The following is a 15,837-nucleotide window of genomic DNA, read 5'->3' on the forward strand; positions in this document are numbered from 1 at the left end:
GCGGCGAGCTGCAGCCAGAGCCCTTCTAGTCTAGTCTAGTCTACTTACTCCGTAGTAGTTGTTTGTCAAGGAGAGAGACATGAAGTGGTGCTAAAGCAACAACGCGTGTTGGCTGGATTGGCCCCAGGGCCAATCAGGGGGAAACATTGCTGGAAGGGTTCGTGGATCGCCCCAAACTTCCAACTTTCTCACTGCGAACACACGAGGAAGTTCTCTAGAGTCCCACCCAACTAGAATCGGTCTTTTCTGCATCCCAGACGGGCTAACTATCCACCCACTGGACACACACTACACTGGCAACCAAGCTAGTCTAGTCTAGTTGTTTAGTGTTTCTTTTCCCCCCAGCCAAGAGTTTACTACTACTATTAGTATGAGTATTTTGGATGGGCCCTTCCCACTCCCCCCCCAGTCAACAATGGTTGGTGCTTGTGCTTTCTCCCTTCACTCTTTTCAGATCCCGACATCCATGCGTCTCTAACCCAACTCCTTCTGGCTCCATCCAGATCGTCCTGTCGCGTCGTGTCGTGCCCTTGACATCTGGGGATGAAATTGTTCCCCTCATGCGAGGAGTCCTGCACTGCATAGATTCACACGACCCTTCAAGCACGCGCCCGGTGTGGCCTGGACGAGCCACTTTCTCCCACCCCCTCACACAACCCCCCTCCACCCGCTCATTCCAATGAGCCAGTGACTGGTGGATATCTCTTCGCTATTGTAGACTGTCGCCGTTGCCCAGCATGGCATCCATCATGGAGGGGGGCCTACTGCCCATGATTAAATGCTCCAATTGTGGAATGAGCGTGGAAATCTCCTCCATGGGCGATCATGTGTGCGTTAAACCAATGCCAGGTAACTATTCTCCCCAATCTTTCTCAACTTCAACTATGCTGTCCACGGTTGGAATGCAATGTGTTGACCAGTCCCTTGCAGCGACTCTTTCGCCCTCTCAATCCCCTCCGCCGCCCCCGCCCAAATCAGACAATGTGTTACCCTCCAGAACTCCCAGCGATGCCTGGGCCTCCAAGTCTGGGAGGTCCGGCCCCCCGCCTCGCATTGACCCTGCAATGGCCAGTATGTTTATTTGGATACCACGCGAGCCTGCGCCATCCATATATTAGAGTTATGCGTCTCATGCAGTTAACACCGGCCTTCCAGATCGTCCCTTCTTGAACCCCGCAAGCCCGATTGCCAACCACGACCCGTTGGTCCCCTCCCCTCTTTCAACGTCTTCAGGTCAGCGATCGCCGTTCAGAGCGCTCCAGCGCAGCCAGACCTCTCCATTGCCCGACGAACCGCAATCGCCGGATTCGATTAACCTGGAAACCGCGTTTGCGACGTTCCCCTTACCCCGTTCCATGTCGGACAGACGCCCGGGTGGTATGTCGAACGTAAAGGATCCCAGATCAGCACCACCAATGCCATCAGCTCGATTAGCGCCTGCACTGGACCGAAATGAGCTGGATGACGATGTACCTCCGCCACCGCTCCCGAAAGATGACGCTCCGGCAACGGCCATGGGCGTTGGGCATAGACATGGCGCTTCGATAGACAGCAAAAGCAGCTACCGGACATCCCTGGCAAGCACACGATATGGAGACAATAGGAATTCCAAGCGGTCGACTGCCATGTCGAGCCGCCGCCCTTCGTTCGGAAGCGTCGCGCGCGATCCGTACAAGTTCGTGGATGATGCTCCCCCAGTGCCGTCTGCTGCACCGCAACAACTTCTGCGCCCCTCCAGGATATCGGACACCTCGGTGGCCGGAGTCGCGGACAAGCGTGAAGGCAGGGGGGAAATATACAGTGGCTTCGATTTTGGAGTGTCGGAACGGCCGACGAGCGCCAAGGCTGAGATTGACCATGTCAATGCGAGCGCACTCCGAGTCTCCTCGCATACCAACAGCAACTCCGATCGTCTGAGCAGCAACCGCGGCTCAGCAGAGTTGTTCTTCCAAAGCCCGTCCCAGAGTTCCTATGGACCCCCGCTGGACTTTGAGCTACCCAACGAGCCGCTGGCTTCGCCTGCGACCCCGGCCAACGGGGAGTACAAGGCCTTCAAACCACAGAGCTCTGAATTTCTCCAACCAGCAGACGCTGAATCTGGTCGCACCAACGAGCGGGATACCAACCAGAGGAAGGATTCTGACTCAACCAGTGAGGGAAACAACTCCGTCTCCAACTTCGCACGAGCATTGGGACTAGAGGTCGACCACACCGCGAATGATTCAATCACCTCGTCGGATTCCTCGCCGTCCGACACCACCAGGAGTGGAACGTCTCTATCTAGTCTGCCGTCGGAAGCCAGTATGTCCCGACAGAAACCCTCAGACCAGGGTCGTCTGGGTCCTGTTGTGGAGGAAGAGAAGAAGTCTCAGCAGCCTGTGCTGGACGAACCGGTCCTCGAAAGTCCGACGGAACTCGAGCCCCCTCGCATTCCAGAGGCCTTATTCAGCCCGGACTCGCCAACTGACCCTGCCATTAGTCAGGGTAGCCTGTCGCTTGTTGCTGAAAAGAAACCCCGACGTCCTGAGGAGGAGAGCCCACCGCGGCAAGAGGTGGTGCGTTCTGCGACGGCACCGCAGCCCCGACCCTCACCTCGGCCCAAGGGCCCCTGCCGTGGTTGTGGTGAAATGATTATGGGCAAGTCCGTGTCATCGGCCGATGGCCGTCTGACGGGTCGATACCACCGCGCCTGTTTCGTGTGCTTCCAGTGCCGGACGCCGTTCCAGACGGCCGACTTCTACGTCCTGGAGGACCGTCCCTATTGTGCCCAGCACTATCACGAACGCAACGGCTCCCTTTGCCAAACCTGCCATACTGGCATTGAGGGTCAGTACCTTGAGACTGTTGAACGCCGTGGCCGTGGGCCCGCGGATCGTCAGAAGTTCCACCCAGACTGCCTGAAATGCCGCACCTGCCAAATTCCCCTGAAGGGAGATTACTTTGAATGGTATGGCCAGGTTTACTGCGAACGTGACGCCCGACGGGCGGCAGCTGCTACGCCACCACCCCCTCGTCCTCGCCGTCCAACCATGCCCTCGTCTCCGTTAGCCCCGTCCGGCCGTGGATACCCCCCACCGCCCCCAGGGTACATGGGCCCTCCCGGCCCTGGTCCTAACGGCTTTGGACCGCCTCGTGGACGGGGTCGTGGTCTGCGACCCCCCGGCCCAGTCGATGGGCCGTACGCAGCGGCGGGACCTCTTCCTCCCGCGCGGCGTTTCCCGGAGCGCCGGACTACCAGGTTGATGATGATATGATATCCTTAATGGCTGTTCTGATGGGCGTTATGCTGCGGACAGCTATATTTTCCGTTTTTCTTTTGCCAGTATTTTCCAAGTTCTTGGGCACATTTTTTGCCCTCCACATTTCCTTGCCATGACCTAGACCTTTCGCCATATACCCTTCTTTTGCATCTCCAGAAATTGGTTCCTCATCGTTGATTTCTTTCTCCCCCTGGCTGGCGAGGTTTAAACTGGGGTCGCTTCTCTTCTTGTCTGTTGGTGGTCACCAACAATTCACGATTACACTGCATAATGTCTGGTGTCATCTTGGTGTTTCCAAGCTGGTTATTCTACTTGGTTGGGTGGCTGGATATCCTCTTGACGGCATGTTAGAGCGTTAATGTATGATTGATTAATTTCACATTAGCAACATTATTGTGCGGTATGTAAAGGTCACTGTAGATTCTCCAAACTAGAACATTCGTGTGGTGTACTGCCTGAGGCCGAGGGAGTCGATCACCTGACCAGGAAATACATGTGCCGCAGACTCGAGTATTTCCACGACTACCACATTCAGTCCCCTTCTATCGAAGTGTCCATAACTCCGACTGTGGATTTCGCATTGTGTCATCAATTTATCAAGTCTCATGCGCCCAGTCGGATGGAAATGGCTTGCATGGATATTCGGTAAGACCATCATGCTTGCATATCCCTTATTCGGTACTTTACTGGCGGGGTTGGGTTGACTACCAGCTCTGGTGTTTGGTGTCCACTGAACCAATTGAGTCGAATCTGGGGTAGCACATAACGAGGCTCCTTCGCTTGACGTCAAACGAATTCAATCTGGTCCGGAATGAGCTTCGACAAGGACTATTCAATTCTGCTGATTCAGCCGGCTCGCAAGAGCTGCGAAGATAATTATTACAGAGCCTCAGTGGACCACAACAGACGATAAAAGAGTTGACTTACCGTTCTGAAAAGATGCATCTTCTTCGTGGCCAATGCACCTGGCCGTCCTTGCTTCGTGTTCTCTTCCGTCTGCTGCCCGCTGCAAATAGTACGATTGATACTAGGTGAACTGGTGGGGATGTTGTCTGATATCTTTGGTCCTGTCTTCTTCGGAGGAAGGTTCAGCGGAAAATGCGGCATTTCCATAACGAGAGGGATATCAGGGGATTGCTCTCCGCCCTCCTGGACCTCCATAGTTATGGGGTTGGGATGTCCCGCATACCCAGGAGTCGCTGGTCCTGTGAGTGGCACTGCAGTTCGGGCGATGTACTGGCTCTCCGGAGACTGAGTTTGGGGCACTCGGCTTGGACGGCGTTCTCTAGCGGCGCTCTCGATCTGCCTCAACTTTGTGTGTGTAAAGGTCTCTCTGTTCATCATGGCTGTCGAGCGGGCCATGTGATATGCACCCAGGGTTTGATTGATGTCCGCTGCCAGGGCCTTGTATAGACGCATGATGTCTTGAGCCTTTGTTTCGGCCTGCACGGCCGATATCCACCGGATTTGGTGGTGATTCCGAAGGCCAGGATCACGCTCGAAAGCTTCGTGTATCTGACCTCGTGTCGATATCATCTCCTTGAGGGCCTTGCTCATATACTCATATAGTGTCTCGGCCATGTCTCTGCACTCAAGAGCGTATACTTGTGACTTGATCATGGGCATACCAGCAGTCTTCGCCTTTAACACGGAGTCGATAGTCTGCCATGACTTGACTGTTTTGTCTTGGAGATGGTTGACCTGGATGATGGCATCTTCGACCAATCCTAGCGTGGGATTCTGATGTGAGCCAGCGCGCGTTGTTCCTAGCGTTGGGATAGCGGTGGGGACATGCACGCCGCCGCGCGGGGTTTCTGGCACTTGCTGTTCAGGCACTTCCCTTTGCGGCTGTTTTCCCTTGGAAAGGTCACTTTGGGATCCGTCTTGGTGGTCTTCATGACGAGCAACTTTCTCGTGATGCTTTCCTTTCCACAAAGTCAGGATTGACCGTCGTCTCTGGGTTTCTCCTTCCCTTTCTTGCCGGGATGCTGCTGGGACTTCTATCCCGTTCATCTTGGTGTGCTGTTCCCGCTCAGACTGGAGAGAATATTCTTCCGAGGCGGTGTCTGTGCGTGCTTTAGCTTTGTGCTGGCCTCCTGTATCGACTTTTGTACTGGTGGAAATATCGGACGATCAGCAAGTGGATGGAGCATTAGCTGGAGAAGAAAGATCGGTGGCACCGATCGAGCAACGAATGAGTTGAAGAAGGCAATGACGTTGGGAGTCTGTGGCTTGTCCAGGCTGCCACCTCAAGCTGGGTGTACCTCGGAAGAACAACGTGAACCATGGTCAATGGGAAAGGGGGTTCCTGTTTGATGGATCAATTCATTGCTGCTACGTCAATGTTCGTCATTCCCCAGCTCTAAAAAGGTTGTCCGTGCGGGCAGCTTCACAAGCTTGTCTGGAACTATAATGCGGACCAACCACAACGCATGACTCGTGTTACTACTGTACCAAGCTCACCGGTAACACAAGGGGTAAGATGAAGAGGACCCTTCTTACTGAAGTTGTAGACATGCACAACATACTCATCAATCTCGGTCTATCCTTCCTCCGAACAAACCAGATCGTGCCAGCGCATCTTGCATATCGGCAGCCAGCCACAAGCGGCGGGGGATCTGCATATTCCTGATGGAGTCAACAACACTTATACCCCTCCCCCTCCGTCCAGCTCTCTATCTCCCCAAATTCCTCTTTCACTCCACTAAACACCCATCTCAACGAAACTACCCACCATGTCTGTCCCCTCCGGCCTCCCCAACTACACTCGCCACATAACCAGCCACAACTCCTCCGGTGAGGCAATCGTTCACTCCTCCACCCCAGGCGACTGGACAAGCATCGGAGAAGACCGATTCGGCTTCAGCGTCGCCTACACCACCTCATCGTTCCCGCCTGACCTCAACAATGACGCCGACATTTCCACCCACACAGCCAAAATGGAATCCAAAAACCTCGGGCTCGTCAGTCCCAACGGCACCGTCTGTCGCGTGGTGGACTTCGCACCCAACACAGACCCATTCATGCACCGCACGCGGAGTCTCGACTACGGAGTTGTCCTGGAGGGCGAGATCATCATGGAGCTGGACTCGGGGGAGAAGGTGTTGATGAAGAAGGGCGACATAGCCGTGCAACGGGGGACGATGCACGCATGGCGCAATCCGAGCAAGGAGAACTGGACGAGAATGCTGTTCGTGCTGCAGGACTGCAAGCCTATCTCTGCGGAGGACGGCAAACAGCTGGGTGAGGATCTGGGGGAGTCGTCGGAATTGCCTCCTTCTGATGGAGCTAATGCATAACTCCAATCACTATCTATACACTAAGACTCTATACACAAACCGACAATGAATCATGACAAGATCAAGGAACCCGAATAACAACCTTCCCAAAATGCCCTCCACTCTCCAAGAACCTAAACGCCTGATCAGCCTCCCCAAACCCAAACACCTTGGAAACCACCGGCTTAATGCCCTTCTCCTCATAGAACGCCACCATTTCCTCAAATCGATCCCTCGGACCATTAATAATCCCCTGCAGCGTAACCGTCCGTCTCAGCGCCAGCAGATTGACATTAATCCGATCCTCCGGATCATCCACCTTGCCGGACAAATACCCAATGCAGTTAATCAATCCCCCGAAAGCAATACATTCAAAACTCTTCCTCAGCGTCCTCGCACCCCCAGTCTCAAGAATAACATCCACCCCCTTCCCCTTCGTAATCCGCAGCACCTCCTGATCCCAGTCCGGCGTAGTCCGATAGTTGATAGTGTAGTCCGCACCCAGCGCCTTCGCTTTCTCCAACTTCTCATCCGACGAGGACGTGATAATCACTACACACACACACACACACACACACACACAGTCTCATTAGTATCCATACCCAACCCCATCCCCAAAGGGTAGAGAACACATACCAATAGCCCCCAACCCCTTCGCAATCTGCAACCCGGCGACCGCGACCCCCCCAGTCCCCTGCAACAGCACCACGACCTCGCCACCCTCACCAGCGCCCCGTCCATTCCTCAACTTAATTCTTTCCTCCAGACTCATCCAAGCTGTGACACTCGCAATGGGCAGCGTGCTCGCCTCCACATCGCCCAGATGCCCGGGGGCCTTCACAAGCCCATGTTCGGGAAACACCCTGTGTGTCGCCAACACCCCGGGCTGGGGATGTCCCAGCCCATTCGCCAGTTCCTTCTCGGTGACTTGGCCGGTGATGTGATCGGGTAGGAAGGTCGAGAGGACGCGATCGCCGGGCTGGAAGCGGGTCACGTTGGGGCCGATGCGTGTGATGGTGCCGCACATGTCGGAGCAGGGGACTTTGTGCTCCGGGGTGGAGGTCGAGGTGGATTTGTGGTGGGTGTATTCGCCTTTTGTTACTGTTGTTGTTGTGGTGGAGGGTTAGTAGGTGATAGAGGGGGGAGGAGGAGGAGGAGGAGGAGGAGGGTAAAGGGGGGGGGGAGGGGGGATTACCTTCGACATCGCGATAGTTGAGAGATACAGCGTGGATCTCAACGAGGACTTCGTGATCTCCTGGAGTTGGGATCGGGATGTTGGTGGTGGATTTGGTGAGCGAGGAGAGGCCCGTTAGGGGGGTGGTCCATTGGGTGAGTGACATCTTCCTCTTTCTTCTCTTTTTTTGTTCGGTTGTGGTTGTAGTAGGGGATGTTGTAGTATATCGAATCAGTGGGATAGCAATTGGAAGAATGTGAAGAATGAGGGGAAGATTAAAAAGGGAGGAAAAAAGAAGGGAAAAATTGGAGTAATTGTGTTGATGTCACGATGACCCACTGCGGGGAGGGACAATTGATTATCAATCAACAATTCAACAATAGGAGTGGATGCGCAGTTCTTCACGGAAAGGGTTAACCGGATAGAGAGTGAGGAGTGGAGACTACTTAGTAGTTTTATTGTGGTTGTGGTTGTGGTTTCCGACTGGGTTGGGGAGTTGGAATTGTGCTTTTGGGTCGGGGTATTTTGGATTGGGTGGATATTATGGTTTGAATAGTGCTATTTTACCTGAGGTATGTTTGCACAAAGTAGAGCATTGCCTGCTTATATCAGACCAGATAAGGTTCTTGATTGATAACAATAACACGGGGTTTGGATTTTATTATTTTTTATTTTTTCCCCTTCTAAAAAGGACAGTAGACCATTAGGTATCTCTATACAATTGATTCCTCATTTCGTCCGCAGTATATAAGGCCCAAGTGTGTAACCGTTCATAGTTACCCACTGTTAGTCTGCGATACCTAAGACTACATCGTTTTCCCCGTCCGCCGTGTCACACTTGTGCTCCTTGGGAAAGATCTAATGGTATGGAGTCAGTACAATCCGTGCTACCTTTGTCCTGACCCTCCGCATCCTTCAAAGAAGCTGATTCAAGGGGTGCCTCCGGGAGGTGCAGGTCAGCCAGCAGACCGAGGCGAATAATATGGCTACGGTAGAGATCTCGTTCACCGCGGTAATAGTCTCTTTCCGCAGTGAGGGACCGGATCTGCTCCGCCTGCAGCAGCTGTTGCTCGGTATCCCAGTGCGAAGGCAGTCTGGGGACCAAGTAGTTCCTCCACATGTCACGATAGTCATCTCTTTGCTTTCTTAGAAATCGAATTTCCCTAGCCTGCTGCCGGATTTCGCCGGCCTGCTCCTGGATTGTCTTATACTGGCTGGAATTTTGGCGCACCACAAGAATGTGGCGAAAGCGCCAGGCTGATAGTTTCGCTTGATAGTCTTTTCTTGAGTTGTCGAGCTCATCAGAAGCTTTAGACTCCTCAATATCCCCATCTCGGTTTGATTCGTGGTCCACATGCGAACTTGGTAAGATCTCGTCCAGCACAGGTGGCTCAGGGACCCGTGTTGCCTTGTTATTCTCCTCCTTGGGAGTCCTTGTGAAATGCTCAGACAAACCCAAGAACCTCCGAGACGTAGGTGACTTTAAGGAAACTCGATTCGGTCCATCATCCCAATCATTAACCCGGTTGAGGAGCTCATCACCTGAGACACCATTAAGAACGGACGTGTGAGGGCGTTTGCACGAATTAGGGGGATGGGAAATTCCCGATATGTGACTACCGACGGAGGAGGCGGGAGAAGCTGGTCGAGACATGTGGTGCTAAGCGACGGTCAAAATTGCGGTGTGCAAGTATTCAATCTAGGGACTATGTTCACTGAAGAGATGGGTCGTGAATTCGGAGAGATTGCTGACAGCGCCTTACGCAGGGGCGTCAGGCGCTGCAGGTTATAAGTGTGTGAAGATAGGCTGAATGCCAGTGATGAGGCTGAGCAGGCCGCCACGTCAACTCGCGTGCGGCCCAACTTCGCCTTCAATCACTGTCGGCCACCATGCCAGAAGGCAATTCTGCAAAAGAGTACTGTCCATATTTACCTACCCGCCAAAGGCAAAAAACGCCAGTACTTAACATAGGAAAGATCGTTTGAGCTGTGGTGCCCCACTCAGCCAAGGGCGGCGGAAGGAATACGGGAAGGCGTATTAGTATTAATTTAAGCTTGTGCCCCCCAACCCGCTTCACGATGCCATCGGACACACTGCTAGAGGATTGCACGATCGTCTGGCTTTGCCCCTTGGAGGTTGAACTCCGAGCAGCCATTGTCATGCTCGATGAAATCTCCGAAGACGTCCCCCCAAGGATTCGTGGACAGAACGTCGTCTACACGGTCGGTGACATCGGCACTCACAAGGTGGCTGTCGTCGGTTACTACCAAGAACAAGGTCTCGCCGTGTCGGGCAGCATGGTTGCCGAAATTGTCAGGGACCTGCCAAAGCTGCAACTGGGTCTCTTGGTTGGTATTGCTGGCGGAATCCCATCGCCAGGAAGCGATATGCGGTTAGGAGATGTAGCAGTGGCTGTCCCCGAAGGTGATCGCCCTGGAGTGGTAGGATATGACCTTGGAAAGGCAGTAGAGGATGATGGCTATGAACTGAAACACTGGCAAAACTCTACGCATCCGCTGCTGCGATCAGTAATTAACCTACTTCGAGCCCTAAATGGTCTGCGATTCCGGAGACACTTGCAAGTCCTAGACACGCTATCCGAGTTTCGGAGACCTGAACCGGGTGATATAGATACCACTGACGCGCATCCCAAGGTCCATTACGGTACGATTCTCTCGGGAAATACGGTGGTGAAATCAAGAGCCAAAAGAGAACGACTGAGAAGTCTTTATGGCGGCATCGCAGTGGAAATGGAAGCTGCTGGCATGATGACGCGGTTGCCAGTGGCTGTGATTCGGGGCATCAGTGATTTTGCAGATTCGACCAAAAACAATGCATGGCAACCGTATTCGGCGATAGTTGCAGCTGCATATGCTAAGGAAGTTTTGCTGTGTCTGCCTCCTGAGCATCGACAAAGCCTGAGGCGTATGTCCGGTACGTTGGCTCCGAAAAGGAAATGTTTCGAGGAAGCTTAAAACTGCAGAACTGATCTCCACCTTGGCAGTCTCTCTAGACAATAATGCGCAACAATTGAAATCAACACCATTCGCAGATCAGGACCTTCGTTTAGGTCGGACACTGCCAGAAAAGTGGGCTTTTGTAGGAAGACAGGAGGAAATGGCGCTCCTAGAGAAGGAACTGGGCTTTCCAGCACAATCTCCCATACAAAGGTCGGTTGTCTGCCTCTGGGGCCTCACTGGTAGTGGGAAGTCACAGTTGGCTGCTAGGTTTGTGAGCCAACAGCGTTCAAGTCACCCAGCGCGCGAGATCTTCTGGATAAGCGGCGAAAGCCAGGAAAGCTTCGAGCAAAGTGTGATTGCCATGCTAAAGTCTGGGAGTGTGGAAGATTCTTCCTTTTCTGGGCGTCTGGATATGACCGCCGAGAAGCGACGTGATCTCGTAGATCTGTTCTTCGCTGAGCTGGATCGGATGACGGATGCGAGATGGCTGCTGGTCATTGATGGTGTCAATGGAGCCAGTCCCTCGTCAAATGGATTCCCATTTTACGACATCCACAGTTATATCCGGCTTCTTCATCGGGGATATGTTCTCCTCACTTCTAGGAGGCGCGATGTGGTTGAGAAGTATTACCTTGGCCATGAGGTGAGAGGGTTGGATGATAACGATGCCCTCAGTCTACTCCAGTTGCAAGTTCATCCACAGCTTATGGAAGGTACTTTTCTGTCGCCTGTCTTCGCCGTGGTTTCCAACTATACCTGACGTATTACATTTAGGGGCGGCAGATTTGGTGTCCATGGTCAGAGGCCTCCCATTAACACTTCGCCTTGCGATGTCCGTTATATCTCGCTATAGGTTATCAGTTCGGGAATATTTAGAGATGTGGAAGGGGTATAACGAAGCTTGTGAGGTCTTGGGGCCAGATCAAACATTATATCGCTCCATGAATCTGAGCTTTGAGGAGCTTGAAAATGTTGACCCAACCGCAGCAAAGGTATTAACTCTCTTCAGCTTCCTTCACAATCGTGACGTATGGTACGAGATCTGTCTTGATGCTACAGAACATATCTATCCGCAATGGCTCCAGGAATTGGCTAGACATAAGACGCCATTCAGGCGATTTTATCCTCTATTGGCCGATTTGTCCTTCATTGAGATGAAGATTACCTCCAAAGGTGTCCGGTTATGGGAGATACACCCTGCAATCCAAGTGATTGCCAGACAACGGGCAAAAGCTAGCGAGAAAGAATACATATCTTGCGTGATATCTCTTGTGGCTGCTAAAGTCCCGAGATCTTTCGAGACTGATGCCTGGGAGACTATGCGGCGACTAGTGCCCCATGTCGAGTTGTGTTGGAGTTACATTACGGGGGGCAAATGGGGACCGAACACTAACTTGACTGAACTGGAGAAGTTGGGGCATGTATTCAGAAACTTCGGGAAGTACTTCGAGGCGTCCCTCATATATCGAATGATTGTACATGGTCTGAGCCTCCAGGATCCTACCTCCGACAATAACGAGTTTCTAGCTGATGTTCTCACCAACCTTGGATTGGTTTTTACATCCCAGCAAAAGTTGGAGCCCGCCCTAGACGCTTTCGATAAGTCGTTTCAGCTGATGAGTGAACACAACCTTCTCACACGTAATGCGTCTATGTCCATCTTGTACAACAAGGCCGTGGTGTATATGATGATTGATAAACTAGATGAAGCGGAAATGCTTTTGCGAAATGCAGCTGCGCACTTCTCGGAAGCTTCACGGAGTGACCACACCCTGATGCGTACTCAGAGGAACAACCTCTACTTGCGCATCTTAAACGATATGGGCGAAGTCTTGTTGCGCAAAGGCTCTGCATCCGAGTCACTGGAAGTTTTTCAGCGCATATGCTCCAACTACAAGGACTGGCAAGATAACTATCATCCGGCTCGGCTGTCTGTGAAGTTGAATATGGGAAGAGCTCTGACCAGACTCGGTAAATATGCCGAGGCTCGGGAATCGCTTGACAATGTCATTTCAGTATATACTGAATGGTGGGGACGACGACACCCAGAGACTATGCGGGTTATTGACGAGCTGGCCTGGAGTTTCATGGAAGAGATTCAGAACAAACGGACAAATGGTGGGGATTGGAACTCGTTGACGGGAAAGGCCGAAGAGCTTTGGAACGAAGCATTGATCTTCTATCGCAATTATCATGGAGATGAGTCCGATGCTGTGCATTTTATCGGAACGAACTTGGAAACTCTATATTCCTTTCGACAGCCTGCGTGGAATTTGGAGTTCGACGTTGCGATGTCGGGCTCCATGGTAAACTACCTGGTTACTGAATGACTTCATTACCAGAGAACACGAGCCAATCATGCAGATCTTTTCAGCTGAGTAGATCATATATACAAGCCTCAATTATCGGTTGTCGTCGATTGTTGGAAGATTCACAGTGACCAGAAACTGGACCATATCCTCCGCAGCCTACGTTGCCCTAAGCACGGCCTGCTTCGATTTACACGTATAGTACACGGATCTTGTCTATGCAACACGGGGAGCAACCGCAGGGATCAGGTAATTTAGTGTGCGCCTTTGCCTATAAACGGCATCATATTCATACCCTTTTATCAGCTGATCAATGTATCAAGTCCCTCGTTATTCTTAGTTTACTTATTGTGTTCAAGTGAATATGGAAAGATGTTAAATGTTTACATGATCAGGATCCACTAAGGCATAATCAAATTGAAGTACTACTTCGCTACTTGGGATCCGAGACTTCACCATGCTGATAAAGGCTTCGAAGTTGTTCTCCTATCTCGACAGCAGGCCTTGAATTGTCCTAATAAAAACGGTGTCTTGGCTTCGTAAGAGATCAGATATCGTCGGCCTTGAATTCGTTGGTTCAGAGCAAGTACGGATTGCTCTTAGAACCTCAGCTTCATCCATCTCAGACATGGAGGTCACGTAAGGGAGAGCCACGATTGACCCAGAAAGTACCCGGCACGTCCCGATAATTTTGATTAGCCCATGCAGGCTCTCTAGCTTGTTTCAGAGTCTAAAGCTGAAGTGAAATCATCTAGCCCCATGTCTAGTCTGGGGTGAAAGGTCTTCTAGAATTTTGTTCCATGATTGGGGTGGCGTTGGGGGCTGTGTATACTAGTAAGCCAAGACACGTAAGTAATTGTACCAGAACCATGGTGCCAACTAATATCTTTCGTAAGGCTCAAAGTAGCATCTTCACCCTCTAAAGTATTCAGTATTATACTGCTTACTACATCTAGTGCTTACTACGGCATGTTGTTAACTAACTTATTTTGCTTACTACATATAAGGTGAGACTGGTAGAATCACGTGACCTGTAATATTTCGGTACTCAGTTAGTATCTTACAAGCGTATATCATTGTTTTCCTAGTGTTTCATTGACCGTTAATAAGTTTCAGCCCCCATAAGGCTTTCTGGACTACGAGGATGTTGTAGTAGAGGGAGCAAAGCAAATGATATATATCCTATGATTGTTTCATAAATGTAGACTACATATTCCATAATCCAGGATTTTTGTAATCTTAGGATATTCGCTATAGTGTTATTGATTCGGCCGCAACAAAACATCATTATGACTTCCTTTCCACCTCCTCCTACTCAGTCCCTAGGTGAGTAGTCTCCCTCGCGGCCGCAAGTGTGTAATCTAACAAATCGTGCAGAATGGGAAAAGCTCGGGATTGCGCCTATGGATGGTCAGTATATGCCCTGAGACACGAGAACTGAGACATGAAAATATGTAACATGACTGACAGTTTCTTCGCTATGTAGTAAACGCTCATGTCGAGTGCGAGTATTCGGTATTCACTGGTCATTGGTCCGAGCCCCGACTGGTCGAGGATCCTCTGTTGCGCATCCATGGTCTCGCGCCAGGGCTCAATTATGGTAAGCATGCGTGTCGAAGGCTCCAAGTCAATCGCTAACAACGCCATAGGCCAACAAGCATTCGAGGGCATGAAAGGTATTGTGACATGATACCTGTCTACGGATGGCTCTTGAAGGAATGTGGAACTGACTTTACATCAGCCTATCGTGACCCTCAAGGCCAGATAAACGTCTTTCGCCCCAAGGACCATGCAGCCCGGCTAGCCTTGTCTTGTTCCGCTGTTGCTATACCCACCATTCCGGAGGAGCTCTTCCTGCGTAGTGTCAATCTCGCCATTGCCGGGAATGCGGAGTATGTGCCTCCGCACGATACAGACGCTGCGCTCTACATTCGACCTCTGGTATTCGGATCCGATCCTTTCTTTGCCGTCTCCGCGGGGACTGGATATAAGTTCTGCATCTACGTCCAGCCCTACAGGGCATATCATGGAAGCCAGCCTATACCCGCCCTAATCCTGGAAGACTTGGATCGCGCTGCTCCTAAGGGTGTTGGTCATGTCAAGGTCGGCGGAAATTATGGACCCGTCCTGAAATGGAGTGATCAGGCTCGTGCTGAGGGTTACTACATCACTTTACATCTCGACAGCCGGACCAATTCCGAGATTGACGAGTTCAGTACCTCCGGATTCATTGGATTGAAGAAATCCGGAGATTCCTTCACAGTGGTGGTGCCCAGTAGTCGCTCAATTCTAAAAAGTGTGACCAGTACCACATGTCTAGACTTGGCCAGATCCATGGGTTGGAATGTTGAGGTTCGCCCGGTATGTCTTTCGCTAAATTGAATACGCCCCTTCCCTTGACTAGGATTGGTGGTTTACGTAGACTAACCTCGATTGCAGATTCCGTATTCTGAGCTCCAATATTTCGATGAAGTCATCGCGGTCGGCACTGCGGCAATGCTGGTATCCATCAAGTCGATCACCCGGAGGTCTACCGAGGAAACTTTCGCATATAACACTGACGGTTCAGGTGATGGTTGCAAGCAGCTACAACAGGGCCTTCTCGACATTCAGAAAGGAAGAGTTAAGTCGAACGAGGACTGGCTATGGCAGGTCTTGCCTATTGAGCAGGAAGCTGGTGATAAAAATGCATAAATGTAGATACCATAGCGTGATGATTGGTTATATATTTCATGGAGTTTTGTCATATTATCATGGGTACAAACGCGCCAGACTCTTCATCGTCAATTGAAGGCTGATGTTAGGTTAATATATATATCGACTAATGACTGTAGGTCATGATGGGACATGAGGAT

General features: G+C 51.4%; 7 protein-coding genes across 7 annotated transcripts; 4 read left to right on the top strand and 3 right to left on the bottom strand.

Annotated features, from left to right (window-relative positions):
* Positions 1-408: 408 nt before the first annotated feature.
* BO85DRAFT_450091 (uncharacterized protein) lies at positions 409-3,653 on the top strand. The gene is made up of 3 exons (XM_025660301.1): positions 409-849; positions 931-1,071; positions 1,156-3,653. Exons 1-3 carry the CDS (start codon positions 738-740, stop codon positions 3,252-3,254), a joined length of 2,352 nt encoding a protein of 783 aa, XP_025514602.1. The 5' UTR covers positions 409-737; the 3' UTR covers positions 3,255-3,653.
* Positions 3,654-4,139: 486 nt separating this feature from the next.
* Positions 4,140-5,273, bottom strand: BO85DRAFT_374204 (uncharacterized protein; the record flags this gene model as incomplete). Its single annotated transcript, XM_025656116.1, has 1 exon — positions 4,140-5,273. One exon carries the CDS (start codon positions 5,271-5,273, stop codon positions 4,140-4,142), a length of 1,134 nt encoding a protein of 377 aa, XP_025514603.1.
* A 361-nt stretch (positions 5,274-5,634) lies between these two features.
* Positions 5,635-6,843, top strand: BO85DRAFT_39412 (cupin domain-containing protein). The gene has a single exon (XM_025656912.1). The coding sequence runs from the start codon at positions 5,996-5,998 to the stop codon at positions 6,557-6,559; it is 564 nt and encodes a 187-aa protein (XP_025514604.1). The 5' UTR covers positions 5,635-5,995; the 3' UTR covers positions 6,560-6,843.
* On the bottom strand, positions 6,621-7,878 carry BO85DRAFT_460061 (zinc-dependent alcohol dehydrogenase family protein; the record flags this gene model as incomplete). Its single annotated transcript, XM_025661693.1, has 3 exons — positions 6,621-7,090; positions 7,175-7,639; positions 7,734-7,878. 3 exons carry the CDS (start codon positions 7,876-7,878, stop codon positions 6,621-6,623), a joined length of 1,080 nt encoding a protein of 359 aa, XP_025514605.1.
* Positions 7,879-8,392: 514 nt separating this feature from the next.
* On the bottom strand, positions 8,393-9,445 carry BO85DRAFT_520807 (uncharacterized protein). The gene has a single exon (XM_025665162.1). It carries the CDS (start codon positions 9,364-9,366, stop codon positions 8,545-8,547), a length of 822 nt encoding a protein of 273 aa, XP_025514606.1. The 5' UTR covers positions 9,367-9,445; the 3' UTR covers positions 8,393-8,544.
* A 108-nt stretch (positions 9,446-9,553) lies between these two features.
* Positions 9,554-13,367, top strand: BO85DRAFT_520808 (tetratricopeptide repeat domain protein). The gene is made up of 3 exons (XM_025665163.1): positions 9,554-10,647; positions 10,718-11,386; positions 11,448-13,367. Exons 1-3 carry the CDS (start codon positions 9,792-9,794, stop codon positions 13,001-13,003), a joined length of 3,081 nt encoding a protein of 1,026 aa, XP_025514607.1. The 5' UTR covers positions 9,554-9,791; the 3' UTR covers positions 13,004-13,367.
* Positions 13,368-14,271: 904 nt separating this feature from the next.
* BO85DRAFT_398899 (branched-chain amino acid aminotransferase) lies at positions 14,272-15,720 on the top strand (the record flags this gene model as incomplete). The annotated part of the gene is made up of 6 exons (XM_025657075.1): positions 14,272-14,308; positions 14,360-14,392; positions 14,469-14,582; positions 14,632-14,658; positions 14,724-15,343; positions 15,422-15,720. 6 exons carry the CDS (start codon positions 14,272-14,274, stop codon positions 15,674-15,676), a joined length of 1,086 nt encoding a protein of 361 aa, XP_025514608.1. The 3' UTR covers positions 15,677-15,720.
* Positions 15,721-15,837: the final 117 nt, after the last annotated feature.

The sequence above is a fragment of the Aspergillus piperis genome, assembly GCF_003184755.1.
Source record: "Aspergillus piperis CBS 112811 unplaced genomic scaffold BO85scaffold_11, whole genome shotgun sequence".
NCBI lineage: Eukaryota > Fungi > Ascomycota > Eurotiomycetes > Eurotiales > Aspergillaceae > Aspergillus > Aspergillus piperis.